This window comes from Capsicum annuum, unplaced genomic scaffold (assembly GCF_002878395.1).
Source record: "Capsicum annuum cultivar UCD-10X-F1 unplaced genomic scaffold, UCD10Xv1.1 ctg5038, whole genome shotgun sequence".
Lineage (NCBI taxonomy): Eukaryota > Viridiplantae > Streptophyta > Magnoliopsida > Solanales > Solanaceae > Capsicum > Capsicum annuum.
The window spans coordinates 632,047-649,573 of NW_025858245.1; the positions used below are offsets into that span (position 1 = coordinate 632,047).

The 17,527-nt window shown below is 40.8% G+C and overlaps 1 protein-coding gene across 1 annotated transcript; it reads left to right on the top strand.

Annotated features, from left to right (window-relative positions):
* The first annotated feature begins 2,214 nt into the window (after window positions 1–2,214).
* On the top strand, window positions 2,215–3,169 carry LOC124892753. The gene is made up of 3 exons (XM_047403966.1): window positions 2,215–2,261; window positions 2,297–2,495; window positions 2,534–3,169. Exons 1-3 carry the CDS (start codon window positions 2,215–2,217, stop codon window positions 2,723–2,725), a joined length of 438 nt encoding a protein of 145 aa, XP_047259922.1. The 3' UTR covers window positions 2,726–3,169.
* The last annotated feature ends 14,358 nt before the right edge of the window (window positions 3,170–17,527 follow it).

Genomic DNA, 17,527 nt, shown 5'->3' on the forward strand with positions numbered 1-17,527 from the left:
TTCCACCAACCTCCGTACCAGGTGAATTGCCTCCGTCGTCGAGCGGCCAGGCATAAATCCAAACTGGTTTTCTGAAATAGACACTATCCGTCTCAGCCTCACCTCGACCACTCTCTCCCAGATTTTCATAGAGTGACTCAATAACTTAATACCCCTATAGTTGTTGCAACTCTGGATGTCCCCCTTATTCTTATAGAGAGGTATCATGGTGCTCCACCTTCAAGCCTCGGGCATCTTTGCCATCTTGAAGATTTTATTAAACAATCCCGTCAACCACCTCAGACCAGCCTCTCCAACGAACTTCCAAAACTCGGCCGGTATCTCATCCGGCCCCATCGCCCTACCCCTTCGCATTCTGCGAACAGCCTGCCTAACCTCTTCTACCTTAAAACGTCTACAATAGCTAAAATCCCGACACTCCTCTGAGTGCTCCAGTTCCCCTAACACAATAGCTCTATCCCCTTTGTCATTCAAGAGCCTATGAAAGTACGACTGCCATCTATTCTTAATGTGGCCGTCTTCCACCAACACTCTACCGTCCTCCCCCTTAATGCACCTCACCTGATCGAGGTCACGACCCTTCCTCTCCCTAGCCTTAGCGAGTCTAAACAACTTTTTCTCCCCTCCCTTCCCCTGTAACCCTGCATACAGGCTCTCAAAGGCGGTCGTCTCAGCTGCCGTGACTGCTGACTTAGCCTCCTTCCTCGCTAGCTTGTACTCTGTCCTGTTTACCCATTTCTCCTCTTCGACCTTACTCTCCACCAACTTGGCATACGCCCCTTTCTTGGTCCCCACTTTCTTCTCCACCTCTTCATTCCACCACCAATCCCCCTGATGGTGCCCAGCCCGGCCCCTAGAAACCCCCAACACCTCACTCGCATTCTCCCTGATGCACCTAGCCGCCCTATCCCACATACTATCCACGTCTCCCCTACACTCCCACACCCCCATTCCTGCCAACTTCTCCCCTATCTCCCACGCCTTCACTGGCGTCAAGCCGCCCCACTTAATTCTAGGTCTACACTCCCTACTTCTCCTCTTTCTATTCTTCTTTATACCCAAATCCATAACCAAGAGCCTATGTTGGGTCAAAAGGTTCTCACTCGGGATGACCTTACAATCCTTACACCACGCCCTATCCCTTTTCCTAAGCAATACAAAGTCAATCTGGGTCCTGGCTACCGCGCTCCGAAAGGTGATCAGGTGCTCGTCCTTCTTCGGGAAGCCCGAGTTTACCACCACCAGCCCAAAGGACCTCGCAAACTCCAGTAGGGTAGCCCCCTCCTCATTTCTCTCCCCAAAACCAAAACCACCATGCACATCACCAAAGCCTCCCGGTAACGCCCCGATGTGCCCGTTGAAATCTCCTGCTACAACAATCTTCTCCGAGCTTGGCACGCCTCTCACCACCTCCTCCAAGGCCTCCCAAAACCGCATCTTCTCCTCCCCCTCCGATCCCACTTGCGGTGCATAGGCACTACACACGTTCAGGGTAAACCCCCGAATGACCAACTTAATAGTCATCAACCTATCATTGATCCTCTTCACCTCTACTACCTGACCTCTAAGCTCTTCATCCACTAAGATGCCAACTCCATTCCGACGCCTCTCGCTCCCAGAGTACCACAGCTTGTAACCATTCACATCCCTAGCCTTAGACCCTACCCACTTGGTCTCCTGAACACACGCAATATTGATCCTTCTCTTCCTAAGGGTCTTCACAAGCTCTATGGACTTGCCCTGCAGGGTCCCTATATTCCAAGACCCAACCCTCAGCCTACCTTCACTACCCGCATGCCCTCCACTACTTCCCCCGCGGCCAAACCTTGGCCTCCCTCCCACTCCCGCCCTTTCCTCATCCCCCGCCCCCACCACTGCCCCCCGCCCCAACCCCCTCGGACATGACCCTATCCACCCATTACTGCCCACAGCCACAACTAGGCGAAAGTATAAGAGAATATAAAGATAATATAAAGATATAAAGACATAAACGATGGTAATAGTAAAGCAGCAGCAATTAATACAAGGCTCACACCAATTCAAGGAAATATTCCAGCAACCAAACTATACTCAATTACTAGTATAATACGAAGAATGAAAGAATGCAGAATGAAGAATGAAATAAGCAAAGGTTAGAAGTCACCAGATTTCACTAGTAGACCAAGCCGGCAACCAAGCCCCGCGTCGACCTGCTGCCGGGGGATCGCTACTGAGATGGATCCGCGGCTGCCGGCTGAAGACCGAGCTACAGCTGCTGCCCTGTGGTACGGCGCCGGCTGAGGGGGGGTCTCGACAGAGAAGGGGGGGTACAGCAGGGGGGAACCGGATCTCGGCGACGGCGGTCGGTGACCGGCGGTCAGGTCCGGCGGTCAGCGTCGGTGACCGGCGGTCGGGTCGGCGCCGTAGGTCGGCGACGGCAACGGGGCCGGAGGGCCGAGGCGCGGGAGAGAGAGGGTACGGCGGTGACCGGCGGTAGGGTCGGCGCCGTAGGTCGACGACGGCGACGGAGCCAGATACCGGCGACGGAGACCGGCGACGGCGACGGAGACCGGCGACGAAGCCGGAGACCGGCGACGGAGGTCGACGCCGGGGACCGGTGGTCGGGTCGGGTCGGCGCCGACGGTCGGCGACGGCGCCGAAGGCCGTGGACCGAGATAGAGAGTCTAGTGAGAGAGAGAGTCTAGTGAGAGAGAGAGCCGTTAGAGAGAAGTTAGAGAGAAAATAATTGGCGAAGTGTATAAAGGGAAAAGATAATATGTTGTACATCTGTAAATAAAGTCACGTGTGTGGTGGGTGAGCTCTTAATGGAATAGGCCAGTCAATGGGTCGGAGAATAAAAGCGGCCCAAACATAGAATCAGGCTCAAATCATAGATCCGAGTCCAACAGCTAAGGAGTCTATAAAGTCACCAATTAAGAGCGTGAAACTTACACAAATTCTGGTAATTTCAGCTACAATTTCCTAACTACTATTCCCTTCTTCTTCGATCCTCTTCTCTTCAGCTAAATCTTTTGTGTTCTTTCTTTCTCAGGTTCAAGTTCACCAATAGAGTTAGTTAGTGATCAATGTTGTAATAGTTTTTCTACACGTTGATTAATAAAAGAACTTGTGTTTCTCTCATTGTTTTGTTATTTTATCAAATTATATTTTCAATTCTCTGTACAAAACAAAACAGCAGCAGTGAGGGGGCAGCAATAGCTAGGCAGTGATGGGTTTGGATGTCGATTTCATACAGTGGCTGTTGGATTATTTTCATCGGAGAGAAGCAACAAGAGAAGAGTGCAACACTGGTTTGGCTTGTGCTATGGCGGTGATGGTGCGGTGTGCAGGTTATGCAGCAACGGCGATAGCTGATTGTGTTACCATTGGTTGATTGGTTCTGCAAAATGGAGCAGGCTGACGGCGGCATCAGCGCTGCATTGTCCACTGGTGGTGACTTTGCAGTGGTGTGATGGGTTTCGGTAGCTGGCGGGAGGCAGTGGAGAGGAGACAAATCGAGGGAGGTGTTGCTGGGTGGTCCACTGTTATGTACTTTGATAATGAAAGAAAAATTGAAATCGCGGAAGGGAAATTTTTATTGCTAATCCATATTCAATACAAATTAGCTATTACAATTGATAAATTGAATTGGATACTACGAGAGATAAGTTGCCATGAAAGCTCCAATCGTCACCTTCAATGGCGATTGGGGATAGAATTAGTCGAGAGGAGGAAGAAGAAGTAGTTAGGAAGAAGAGAGAGAAATGAGAGAATGAGAGGAAAAGATCGTTGGGATTTTACCAAAATAATTCGTTCCCTCCTTCACAATAGTTCACTGTGTTTATATTGAAGTGGACTGTCCGTGCCTCTCACGTGACCCTAATGTATGTCTCTCACGCGACCATTAATACAGGTCATGACAATCCTTCACACTTAAAATCGACCTTGTCCTCAAGGTCATTGTTGAATACTTGACTAGAAGTTGATGATTTAATTTGTTCCTTAGGAAGTATAGAGCACCCACAAAGATACCAATGCCAATAACCAACTTGCAGGTGAACGACTTGTTCAATTGAAGCAATCCAGAGATGCCTATTATCTTGGAAAATTGTTGATGAAAGAAATGAAGTCCGTGCCATTAGAAAAAGTTCTAGCCAGTGTTCAACAACTGAAGCAACTTCAAACTGTAGAGATGCAATTGTATACCCTTCTTTTTTGAATTGAAGTTTTGAGACAGGAGAAGATTGCAAGTTTCCTCTCGCAAATTGCAAAAGCCCATGAATGTGTTTACACGAGCAGAACACAGACTTAATCACTCTTTTGGGGAAATATTCTGAAGTAAGCTTTAGAAGAATAAGCAATGCCGACTGAGCCAATCAATGTATCGCAAAAATATATCCATTTGCTTTTCTTTCACTCAACCATCCTCTTAAGTTGTTGTTAGTTGTTTCCTCAGAATGACTCAACTTGATATGTTTGGTGTGCAAACAGATGCAAATGAACCTCCGGATCCATGAAAAAGTCGACATTTCACATCTCATTTGATGTTTATCTGCCACAACACCCGTCATGCTTCTGTATAGTTTGACTATCCTCAAAGGAGAAGTCCTGAGAGGATGCACATAGTAAGTGTTTAAATGCAGCAAGAGTAACACAAGAAGTTCATTCCTGTCAATGGAGACTGCAAAATGATACTTCTTTTCTTCCTTTTGGACATAGACAGTAACAATAGCTCCATCAAACAACTGATATGACCGAAATAACAAGGGAAGAACCTTCACTGTATCACTACTTAGTAGACGTAATCGAGCAATAGTGCATAGTTATGACAACTTGAACTTAATAGGCTTCATATAAGTGATATCAATCACATCCAAGATAGTATCTCCAGAGACAAAAACTATAATATTTCAATTATTTTCCTTCTCAAAACCATAAAAGAAGAAGTCAGCAGTGAGTTTATTAATCAGCCCGTCAGAATAAGCAATCAACACATGTAGGAATGAAGACATACCCAACTCTACCCCATCAAGTAAAGTCTATAGAACCTGTCCAATATCAAACCAATTGCAAATGTGTAAGCCTAAGGTACATCCAAGCCATGAATTGACTTGGGTCATTTCATTCATTTGTCCGTACTTTCGCAGCTCATCAAGGAGTGTGCTCCGAATGGTAATGTGGAGTTGAAACTTTATCGCAACCAAAAACAGATGGCTTACAACAGCAAATATAGAGTCCACATGCCACAGAAAACAACCACTCATTTGAGGCAACACAAAGAGTCTAGAGGCACTTGATCTTGTGGCCATGAACTCACAACTAATTCCTGAAACCCAACGCTGAAATATGTCCTTCACAGGTAATAAAGTGTATACATAAGACCCAAGTTGTAATTGTAGAATTTAGAGATATCCGCCAGGGGTTACTATAAACAAGTTTGCTCCAGGGTCAAAGGGAAATTGATTCAAAATACTTTGATCATTGAGCGTGGAATCAATGTGACAAGATAACATATGAATGATCTTCTTGAAATCATCCACAACAATAATTGAATAATGACTTGTAGTGCCAAGAAATGTGGTAAGCAAACTACAACTGAATGAATACATACCTTACTTTACCCTATCAAGGAAAGCCCAGAAAGCTTGCCCTGCGTCAACCCAATTACAGCTGTTTAAACCCAAAGCTTATGGAAGAAAACCAGTAGTTGTAAGCGGGCCACAACATTCTGCCAAACAATGCCTTTCCAGCTTTATATTGAATAGCTTGCCACCAAACTCTATATCTAGTTTATGTCCCTTGCATGGCAAATTGTTGAGACATATCAATTTCGATATTGTATCCTCAACATCAAGAACATAAAGTCGTGAATTCAAACGTAAGCCCACGATTTCGATCTCCGTGGTATTTGTATTGTGGATGGAGTAAAGTTCAACTAGAATTTCATCTTCTACCCATTGAGAAAATTCGCCAAACACCTGATCTGCTTTGTACTCTAAATTGACCTCACTGGTATTTTCCACTTTCAGCAGTTCAACAATAGCCTGGTTGCAAGAATCCACCTCAGATTGGTTGTCCCCTTCATTCATTTCCCCCGAATAGACATTAAGACAAAAACCTCATTGGCAGTCAACGCGATGGAAACACCCAGAAACGCATGAGTTGCATTAGCAGTCAACACTGAATATACAATCCTTACCCCAACTCTGAAATTGTTTTAAATTCACAATTATTCTAGAAATTCCATCCACAAAGGCCCTGCTATTGGCATTATTTCGTTCAACCAATTCAGTCAAAGTCGATGATTCCACAAACATCTTCTTCAAATTACTACCCACAGTCGAGTCAGGTTCGTTCTATAATACCAATTGTTATGTACTTTGATAATGAAAGAAAAATTGAAATCGTGAAAGGAAAATTTTTATTGCTAATCCAAATTCAATACAAATTAGCTATTACAATTGATAAATTGAATTGGATACTATGAGAGATAAGTTGCCATAGAAGCTCCAATCATCACCTTCAATGGCAATTAAGGATAGAATTAGTCGAGAGGAGGAAGAAGAACTAGTTAGGAAGAAGAGAGAGAAATGAGAGAATGAGAGAAAAAGATCATTGGGATTTTACCAAAATAATTTGTTCCCTCCTTCACAATAGTTCATTGTATTTATATTGAAGTGGACTGTCCGTGCTTCTCACGTGACCCTAATGTATGTCTCTCACGCGACCATTAATACAGGTCATGACAATCCTTCCCACTTAAAATCGACCTTGTCCTCAAGGTCATTGTTGAATACTTGAATAGCAGTTGATGATTTGGTTTGTTCCTTAGGAAGTATAGAGCACCCACAAAAATTCCAATGCCAATAACCAACTTGCAGGCAAACGACTTGTTCAATTGAAACAATCCAGAGCTTTCTATTATCGTGGACAATTATCGATGAAAGAAATAAAGTTCGTGCCTTTAGAAAAAGTTCTAGCCAGTGTTCAACAACTGAAGCAACTTCAAACTGTAGAGATGCAATTGTATACCCTTCTTTTTTGAATTGAAGTTTTAAGACAGGGAAAGATTGCAATTTTTCTCTCGCAAATTGCAAAATCCCATGAATGTGTTTACACGAGCAGAACACAGACTTAATCACTCTTTCGGGGAAATATTCTGAAGTAAGCTTTAGAAGAATAAGCAATGCCGACTGAGCCAACCAATTTATCGCAAAAATATATCCATTTGCTTTGCTGTCACTCAACCGTCCTCTTAAGTTGTTGTTAGTTATTTCCTCAGAATGACTCAACTTGATATGTTTGGCGTGCAAACAGATGCAAATGAACCACCGGATCCATGAAAAAGTCGACATTTCACATCTCATTTGATGTTTATCTGCCACATCACCCGTCATGCTTCCGTATAGTTTGACTATCCTCAAAGGAGAAGTCCTGAGAGGATGCACATAGTAAGTGTTTAAATGCGGCAAGAGTAACACAAGAAGTTCATTCCTGTCAATGGAGACTGCAAAATATTACTTCTTTTCTTCCTTTTGGACATAGACTACAGTAACAGTAGCTCTATCAAACAACTACTATGACCAAAAAAAACAATGGAAGAACCTCCACTGTATCACAACTTAGTAGACGTAATCGAGCAATAGTTTATAGTAATGACAACTTAAACTTAATAGGCTTCATATAATTGATATCAATCACATCCAAGATAGTATCTCTAGGGACAAAAACTATAATAGTTCCATTATTTTCCTTCTTAAAACCATAAGAGAAGAAGTCAGCAGTGAGTTTATTAATCAGCCCGTCAGAATAAACAATCAGTACATGTAGGAATAAAGACATACCCAACTCTATCCCATCAAGGAAAGTCCATAGAACTTGTCCAATATCAAACCAATTGCAAATGTGTAAACCTAAGGTACATCCAAGCCATGAATTGACTTGGGTCATTTCATTCATTTGTCAGTACTTTCGCAGCTCATCAAAGAGTGTGCTCCGAATGGTAATGTGGAGTTGAAACTTTATCACAACCAAAAACAAATGGCCTACAATAGCAAATATGGAGTCTACATGCCACAGAAAACAAACACTCATTTGAGGCAACACTGAGAGTCTAGAGGCATTTGATCTGGTGGCCATGAACTCACAACTAATTCCTGGAACCCAACGCTGAAATATGTTTTTCACAGGTAATACAGTGTGTATATATGACCCAAGTTGTAATTGTAGAATTTAGAGATACCCGACAGGGTTTACTATAAACAAGTTTGCTCCAGGGTCAAAGGGAAATTGATTCAAAATACTTTGATCATTGGGCGTGGAATCAATATGACAAGATAGCATATGAATGATCTTCTTGAAACCATCCATAGCAATAATTGAATAATGTCTTGTAGTGCCAAGAAATGTGGTAAGCAAACTACAACTGAATGAATACATACCTGACTTTACCCTATCAAGGAAAGCCCAGAAAGCTTTCCCTGTGTCAACCCAATTACAACTGTTTAAACCCAAAGCATGTGGAAGAAAACCATTAGTTGTAAGCGGGCCACAATATTCTGCTAAACAATGCCTTTCTAGCTTTATATTGAATAGCTTGCCACCAAACTCTATGTAAAGTTTATGTCCCTTGCATGGCAAATCGTCGAGACACTTCAATTTCGATATTGTATCCTCAACATCAAGAACGTAAAGTCAAGAATTCAAACGTAAGCCCACGACTTCGATCTCTGTGGTATTTGTATTGTGGATGGAGTAAAATTCAACTAGAATTTCATCTTCTGCCCATTGAGGAAACTCGCCAAACACCTGATCTGCTTTGTATTCTAAATTGACCTTATTGTTATTTTCCAATTTCAGCAGTTCAACAATAGCCTGGTTGCAAGAATCCACCTCAGATTAGTTGTCCTCTTTATTCATTTCCCTCGAATAGACATTAAGACAAAAACCTCATTGGTAATCAACACTACGTAAACACCCATAAATGCATGAGTTGCATTGGCAGTCAACACTGCATATACAATCCTCACCCCAAATCTAAAATTGTTTTAAATCCACAATTATTCTAGAAATTCCATCCACAAAGGCCCTTCTAAAATTGTTTTAAATCCATAATTATTCTAGAAATTCCATCCACAAAGGCCCTTCTATTGGCATTGTTTCGTTCAACCAATTCAGTCAAAGTCTATGATTCCGCAAAAATCTTCTTTGAATTACTACCCACATTCGAGACAGGTTCGTTCTCTGATACCAATTGTTATGTACTTTGATAATGAAAGAAAATTGAAATCGTGAAAGGTAAATTTTTATTGCTAATCCAAATTCAATACAAACTAGCTATTATAATTGATAAATTGAATTGGATACTACGAGAGATAAGTCACCATGGAAGCTCCAATAGTCACCTTCAATGGCGATTAAGGATAGAATTAGTCGAGAGGAGAAAGAAGTAGTTAGGAAGAAGAGAGAGTAATGAGGGAATGAGAGAAAAAGATCATTGGAATTTTACCAAAATAATTCATTCCCTCCTTCACAATAGTTCATTGTGTTTATATTGAAGTGGACTGTCCGTGCCTCTCACGTGACCCTAATGTATGTCTCTCACGCGATCATTAATACAGGTCATGACATCCATCGATGGTAGGTTACCGGTGGTGAGGCAGTTCGGAGGGTGGGGCATCATTGGGTGGATGTTTCATCGGTGTCTGGATGCAATTAGAGGGCTCTAGCAGTTTGGTTCGTGAAGGAGAAGAAGGAAACGGCGCCGGCTAGTACTGTTGTGGTGGTGGCGATGTATTACAAAATGATTAAGGTTTGGCTTGGTTTTGTTAAAAAAGGGAGAAAGTGAAGTTATAATATCAGTGGTTGGATCAAGTTTGATCAACGACTGGCATTATAATTACATTATGGGCTTTAAATTGGGGTTAAAATTAGGTTAAAAAGTTGAATTGGGAATTTCAATTTTGGAGTCAAATTTGAAATTAATTTATGTTTAAATTGGCATAAGTTGAGTACAAATATGGCTAGAATTTATATTGATTTAATTGAATTAGGTTGCTATTTAATAGATGTAATAAGGACTTGGAAAGAAAATTGTAAGATGTCGCTATTAAAAATAAGCTAGCACGTAAAATTAATGCTACGCAAAAATATTATAAAATTATCGATAATAAATTTAAAATAAACTAGGTATAATTTTAAGAATTATTATTATTATTATTATTATTATTATTATTATTAATAATAATAATAATAATAATAATAATAATAATAATAATAATAATAATAATAACTAGGTGTTTGTAATTATGAGCATGAATATTTACGAAAAATATTATATTTAAATTGATGAAATAGGATAACAATTAAATTGCTTACTTTAAAATCATGAGTGTGATATGTCAATATTTTACTACCAAAGTAATACATAAAAATACTAATATTTAAAATTAATAATTTTGGTAAAATAGCAGTCGGGGGAGCATTGGGGGGTCAAAATTAAGTGTCAATACCCATAATAAGCAAAAGAAGATGAAACTCCTTTACGGTGAGGAAAAAGTCGGCCTGGTATGGTTGTAGAGGACAAAGATTAAAAGTAATAAGATTGAGGATATGTCTAATAAACTCCATAATGTATGGACGTATGTTACTAATTTGGGGTGTTATTCAAATGATCACATGTACAGTCACACATATAACCTTATAGAAAAATTTTGTGACCATATATGTGTGCACGTTATACAAGAGAGGAAAGAAAAATCTTATGGGATGAAATAAAGAGCTAGAGTCACGAGGAAAGAAAAATCTTATGGGACGAAATGAAGATCCTGAGTCATAAAATACACTTGCCTTGATTTATTTTAGCTGATTTCAACCAGTGTTAAAATAGAAAATAGAATAGGAGGGAATCCAATTACTTCGGTTGAGACAAGTGATTTTTCTAATTACAACAACAACAACATACCCAATGTATTCCCACCTAGTGGGTCTGAGGAGGGTAGAGTGTACACAGATCATCTCACTACCTCAAGAGAAGTAGAGAGGCTGTTTCTGGTAGACCCCCAGCTTAGGACCAATAACCGTATAACAAATACAAAAAGTAAGCAGATAAAAACTAGTATGGTACACAAAACAAACTAACAGTATAACAAACACAAAAGATAAGTGCATCACAAACTAGTACAGGATGCAAAAAAGTCAACACCACTAACCCCAAAAACTACAGCCCCAACACTACGAACCAGAAACTCTAGACCTAAAGGAGCACTCCCCTATTACTACTGCCACGCTCCCGCCCCCTAACCCTCTACCCTAATCCGCGTCCTCCATACCTTATTATCAAGGGTCATGTCCTCTGTAAGCTGTAATTGCTCCATATCATGCCTAATCACCTCCCTCCAATATTTCTTCGGTCTACCTTTAGCTCGCCTAAAACCATCCATAGCCAGAGTCTCACACCTCCGTACTGAAGCATTAGGGCCCCTCCTCATCCTATGCCCGAACCAATGTAGTCTCACTTCTCGCAACTTATCCTCCACTGAGGCAACTCCTACCTTCTCCCAAATAATCTCATTCCTTACCTTATCTTTCCTGGGATGTCCACACATCTATCTCAATATTCGCATCTCCGGCACCTTCACCTTTTGGATGTGGGAGTTCTTAACTGGTCAACACTTCACTCCATACAGCATAGCCGTCCGGACTACCACTCTGTAGAACTTTTCTTTAAGCTTTGGGGGCACCTTCTTATCACAAAGGACTCCCGAAGCGAGCCTCCACTTCAACCACCCTGCCCCAATACAATGCATGACATCCTCGTCAATCTCACCATTACCCTAAATTATAGACCCCAGATACTCGAAACTCACCCTCTTCTGGATGGCCTGAGATTCTAGCTTCACAACCATTCTATCTTCTTATGACATATTACTGAACTTACACTCCAAGTACTCTGTCTTTATTCTACTTAACCGAAAACCTTTAGATTCAAGTGTCTGTCTCTAAACCTCCAACTTATCATTAACTTAACCCCGAGTCTCGTCAATCAGAACCACATCATCTGCAAATAACATACACCAAGGCACCTCCCCTTGAATATGTCGCGTCAAAACATTCATCACCAAGGAAAATAGAAACGGGCTAAGAGTTGATCCCTGGTGCAACCCTATCAAAACTGTGAAGTGCTCCGAATCTCCACCTACTTTCCTCACACGAGTCTTTGCACTATCATACATATCTTGAATTGACATAATATATTCCACGTACACCCCTCTAGCCTCCAAGCACCTCCACAAAATCTCCCTGGTAACTCTATCATATGCCTTCTCTAGATCAATAAACACCATGTGTAAGTGGATGTAGGTATACTTGAAATGACAAGCATGGGGAGGATATTTTTATGTAGTCATTAAGCACAAGAGGTTAACATAAGAAATTACTCAATTCAGTAATGATCAAGGAGAAAAAAGAGTATGATATAGCCAGAATTGCTGCAACTTTTGTGGAATACTATCAGAGATTACTATGAAAGAAGAAAACAAGCAAAATACAGGCTAATATGTATATTATGCAGTAGGAAAATATCCTTAACACTATACACCAGATGAATTTACCGAAAGAGTTCACACAGAAGGATGTCAAGGAAACCTTTTTGGCATTGCTAGTATGAAGAGCGCAGGGCTTAATGGATATGAATATGTATTTTTTAAAGCTACATATGACATAATAGGGGGAGATATAAAAAAAATAGTACTAAATTTCTTCAGGAATGAAAAACTTCTTAAAAAATTGAATGCAACAAATGTTGCTCTTATTCATAGAGTGGAATGTTCATATCACATAGCCAATAGAGGCCCATTTCTTATTGCAATATCATATAAAAATACATATGTAAAATGATCTATAGAAGGTTAAAAGAAGTAGTAGTTCATATAGTTGCAGATAATCAGGTAACATTTGTGCAAGGAGGTCCATGGTGCATAATGTGCTTATGCCATGATCTACTTAGGCATTATGAAAGACAGAAAAAACCTAGGTGTTCAATAACGACTGATTTTTGAAAATCATATAATATGGTGAGTTAGAGTTTCTAGAGAAATTGTTATAGGGTTATGATTTTTCAAGTTGTTAATGATATGTGTTACCACTCCAATTTACTCTATCAAATTAAGTGGTGAGGGGCATGGATTTCTTTAGGTAAAAAGAGGACTAAGACAGGGGACTTTGCTTCTTCTTGTCCTAGTAATGGAGTACTTATCAAGAACATTTCATTACATGAGTCTACTGCCTGAATTTAAGTTTCATCTTATGTGCAAAAGTACTAAGCTAAATTATTCGATATTTACTTATGATTTAATGGAGTTTTATAAGGGTGAAGAGTTAGTTTTCACCAGAGTGAATAAGGCATTAGATCACTTTAGTGCAACTACAAGCTTGGAAACAAACCTACAGAAATCTGGTATGTTTATTACTAGAGTTACAAACCAGGTAAAGCTTAACTTGTTGGCAAAAACTAGATTTATATTTGGTGAATTCCTAATTATATATTTGGGATTGCCTTTGAAATCTAAAAACTACAGAGTATGCCAATAAACTATCATATGCAGGAATATTGCAAGTACTGAATGTAGTTTTGTTCTCAATACATAATTTTTGGTGATTTGCATTTATTCTTCCTCAAAGTATTCTAAAGAAAGTTGATAGAAAATCTATAAAGTATGTATTTGAATACTGAAGGGAAAAAGAAGACATGTTTAGTAGCTTGGGAGAAAGTTTGTGTTCCTAAAATCAAGGAGGCATGAATATCAAAGATGGTAGAATTTGGAATATTGCATCTGTAGGGAAGATTGCATAGCAATTTCTGGTGAATAAAAATTCTCTTTCGGTGAGATGGGTTAATGGTGTGTATATGAAAGAAAAAACTAATTTTTGGGACCATAAAGCACCCTAAGATAGTAATTGCGTAACACCCCAAATTTTTGGTCCGTGAAATTTTTGAAATTTTATCCTCACTATACTAACTATGACTCTCCTTATTACTTGTAAAGAGTCTTAACTAGTCATAAGGATCCACATTGTAGCCTGACCAGTATATGTGCCAAAGTGTAATACCCCACACTTTTCCTAACTTAAATTCGTTCTTAGAATGTTAAGAAATAGCTTTTGAAATGAAGAATATTTATTTCATGTAGAATTTTCCAGATTTAGACTTTCCATTGTATGGAAAATTGAATAAGCTTTCCATCGATACCAAATTCGCCCAAATTCGATACTCGGTTGAGGAGTTAGAGCATTTTTAAGTTCACAGTGTGCCACCTGGGCACTCAGCGCGTTGCGGAGGAGGGTAAAATAATGATTGTCAAATTTTAGTGGCCCTCCGAGATAGCCTTGCATCACGGAGAAGTCCAAATTCCCAATTGTCCCATTTCAGTAGACCACGCGATATTGACGCATCTCGGAGAGGGCCAATTTTCCAATTATCGATTTTCAGTAGCCCAACGCGATATTGGCGCGTCGTGCCAGTGGCCAAAATGGCATTTCAAAGGGGCACCGTGATGGTGGAACGTCACAGAGAATGTCCAGTTCTCACTCATCCAATTTGCAGTAAGCCACCACGATAGTGGCGCGTCGCGGTAGCCACCCAAATAAAAAAAAATGTTACATTTTCAGTTTCTTCTGTAAGTTTAAAGAGGACATTTTGGTCAATTTTCAAGGACTCAATCCATCCAAAACACAAGATTAATCATATTCAAATCACTTTGTGCTCATTATTCATCGAGTTAGATTAGTTTAATGGCTTTGTTATGGCATAAATGGATAGTGTTGCAAGCTCTAATTATGGTATAACAATACCAATGGTTAATGACTAATTAAAAAGACTCCTTGTTAAATGGATGGTTATGTGTGAATATTTTAACATGGGCTTAAAGAGGGTCGAGTTAACAAAGTCGTGGAAGGTGGAAGTCTCGGGGGGACCAAAACTGGAAACTCATGTTTGTCGATGTGAGGTTTGATTTTAGTGATCATGTGCATGATGTCACACTTATACTTAGTTTGAGATGTACTAGTCATCTTAGGTTTTTCTCCAGTTTGTGAGGCTAACATACAATGAGACCCTTTCAGCCGGGGAGAGCTGAACCCATATAGCCCATGGGTGGACTTAGAAAGGAAAAGCTACACAACCCGGGTTAAAAGTTTTAAATGCATGTTAAACCCAGTTTCCTTTCCTGGCATGGTATATATATACATATATATATGTGTAAGTATGTGATTGCATATGGTTAATTACTTTGGTTTTGAATAATGGCATTATTTTATTCTTATTCCTGAATACATGCTAGTGCTCATTCCGCTAACCATCTTTGGGTGTTGTATCTCCATGCGTTGCAGGAATCGGCCATACTACTCATTCTACTCAGTGACTTGGATTTGGGGACAGCTTTGTGTCAGATTGAAGTGGTAAGATTCCATACTCCGAAAGACTCCATTTCATGCTATGGAATTCTTTTATTTATCTTTATTTCTTGGACTTTGGTTTTGGCTATGGTCAGGGGCATGTCCCGATCGGATGCTCTTTGATGTCAGATAGAGGCTTTACGAGACTACTATGGGCATAGGCAGTGGTGATATTGGTGTCAGCCTTGGTATTGGTATTGGCATTAGGGTTGGAACTGATTGAATATTTGATTTAGGTTGTTGAATTATGATTATAAAGCATCCTGGGTTTTGGTCCATAGAAAATTTCCTGAGTTTTTGGCTTCTAGACATGATACGACTAGAAGGTATGAAAATTTCTCTCTCCAACGATCACCTTTAACATTAACGCTTACCTTCACGCTCCACCCCGACTGACCGGCTGTTTCTGATGCCGGCGACGGCGTCGATTGAGCCGGGAAAGGTAAGGTTGAACCTCTCTCCCACCCCAGATCTCCCTCACCCCCAGTTTTTCTTTGTACTCGCCCCCCCTTTCCCCCCTAAATTCCTTTTTGGTTTCGTCGCTCCAATCGTCGGTGGAACTACGATTCCCGCTGACTCGATGCCGGCAACAGTGAGGGGTTTCACCTGCGGCAAAATAGGTAGGTCAAACAGGTGGTTTGAGTCAGAAGACGTCCAGATCCCGACAAGATTGCAGAAGGCTCTCCAACGTTACTCGACGACTCTCCAGCGACACTCCGAAAATGTACCAGCAGTTCTTTTACCAGTGACCTTACTCCGGCAATGATTTTTGACATCAAATTGATGGAACCAGCATCTAGCAGGCGTACCGGTGACATCTACACTTTTAGGCTTTTAGCCACTTCAGTCAGTTTTTGATTTCCTGTATATTATTTAGTTGTGGTGTCCCTGTCTTTTGTTACGGCTTCTGTTTCACTTTTTTGCACCCTTTCTGTTGCTTTTGTGGGTAGTAGTGTCCGGCTACTTTGTTTGGAGATTGTTGTTGAGTTGTGTTCCGAATTAGTACATCGCTTGACTTAGTATTAATTTGTGGGGTAGACTTTTTCCGCAATTATTCCATCTACTTTACTTGTACCTTTCTTTTCCTGTTGTTGATTTATTACTGTTACCTCTTATGTTGCTTCATATTATTTATCATACTATCTCCTATATCTTGACTTGTGTGTCTGCTGTAGTATATTCGTGACTTGCACCACCCCTTATTATTTGTTTGCCTGTCCTTAGTGCCAGGCCATCAGTGTGCTCTATTTTTCTTACTGTTAGTTTTGTCCTTACCTTGGTTTTGTTTTGTTTCTCCCTATTTGAGTTTAGTTTTGTTTCTTGATTATTTCTTCTAATTTTTGTGAGCCTTGTATTTCCTGCTGCTGCTTTGTTACTACCATTGTTTATATTTTCCTATATTTTCTTATAATAGTGGCGGTAGGCATTGATAGTTGGATAGGTTCATGTCCGAGGGGGTTAGGCCGGGGGGCTGTTGTGAGGGTGAGGGTGGGGGTGGGAGGGAGGACAAGGTTTGGCCTTAGGGGCGGTAGAGGAAGACGTGTAGATAAAGATGGTAGGCTGAAGGTTGGGTCTTGGAATATAGGGACTTTTCAGGGTAAGTCCATAGAGCTTGTGAAGATTCTTAAAAAGAGGAAGATTAATATTGCGTGTGTTCAAGAGACCAAGTGGGTAGGGTCTAAGGTTAGGGATGTAGGTGGTTACAAGCTTTGGTACTCTGGGAGCGAGAGGCGTAGGAATAGAGTTGGCATCTTAGTAGATGAAGATCTTAGAGGTTAGGTAGTAGAGGTTAAGAGGATCAGCGATAAGTTGATGACTATGAAGTTAGTCATTGGGGGGTTTACCCTGAATGTGTGTAGTGCTTATTTGACACAAGTGGGCTTGGATGGGGAGGAGAAAATACGGTTTTGGGAGGCTTTGGATGAGGTGATGAGAGGTGTGCCTAGCTCAGAGAAGATTGTTGTAGCAGGAGATTTCAATGGGCATCTCGGGGCGTTACCGGGAGGCTTTGGGAATGTACATAGTGGTTTTGGTTTTGGGGAAAGAAATGAAGAGGGGGCTACTCTATTGGATTTTAACAGGTCCTTTGGGCTGG

Excerpts from the sequence above, each read along its gene's own strand:
- LOC124892753 (XM_047403966.1), top strand. The coding sequence starts at position 2,215 with ATGGATCCGCGGCTGCCGGCTGAAGACCGAGCTACAGCTGCTGCCCT. Across the intron at positions 2,262-2,296 it reads CGAGCTACAGCTGCTGCCCT|AGAAGGGGGGGTACAGCAGG; the intron begins GTGGTACGGCGC and ends GGGTCTCGACAG. Across the intron at positions 2,496-2,533 it reads GGGTCGGCGCCGTAGGTCGA|CGACGGCGACGGAGACCGGC; the intron begins CGACGGCGACGG and ends GACGGAGACCGG.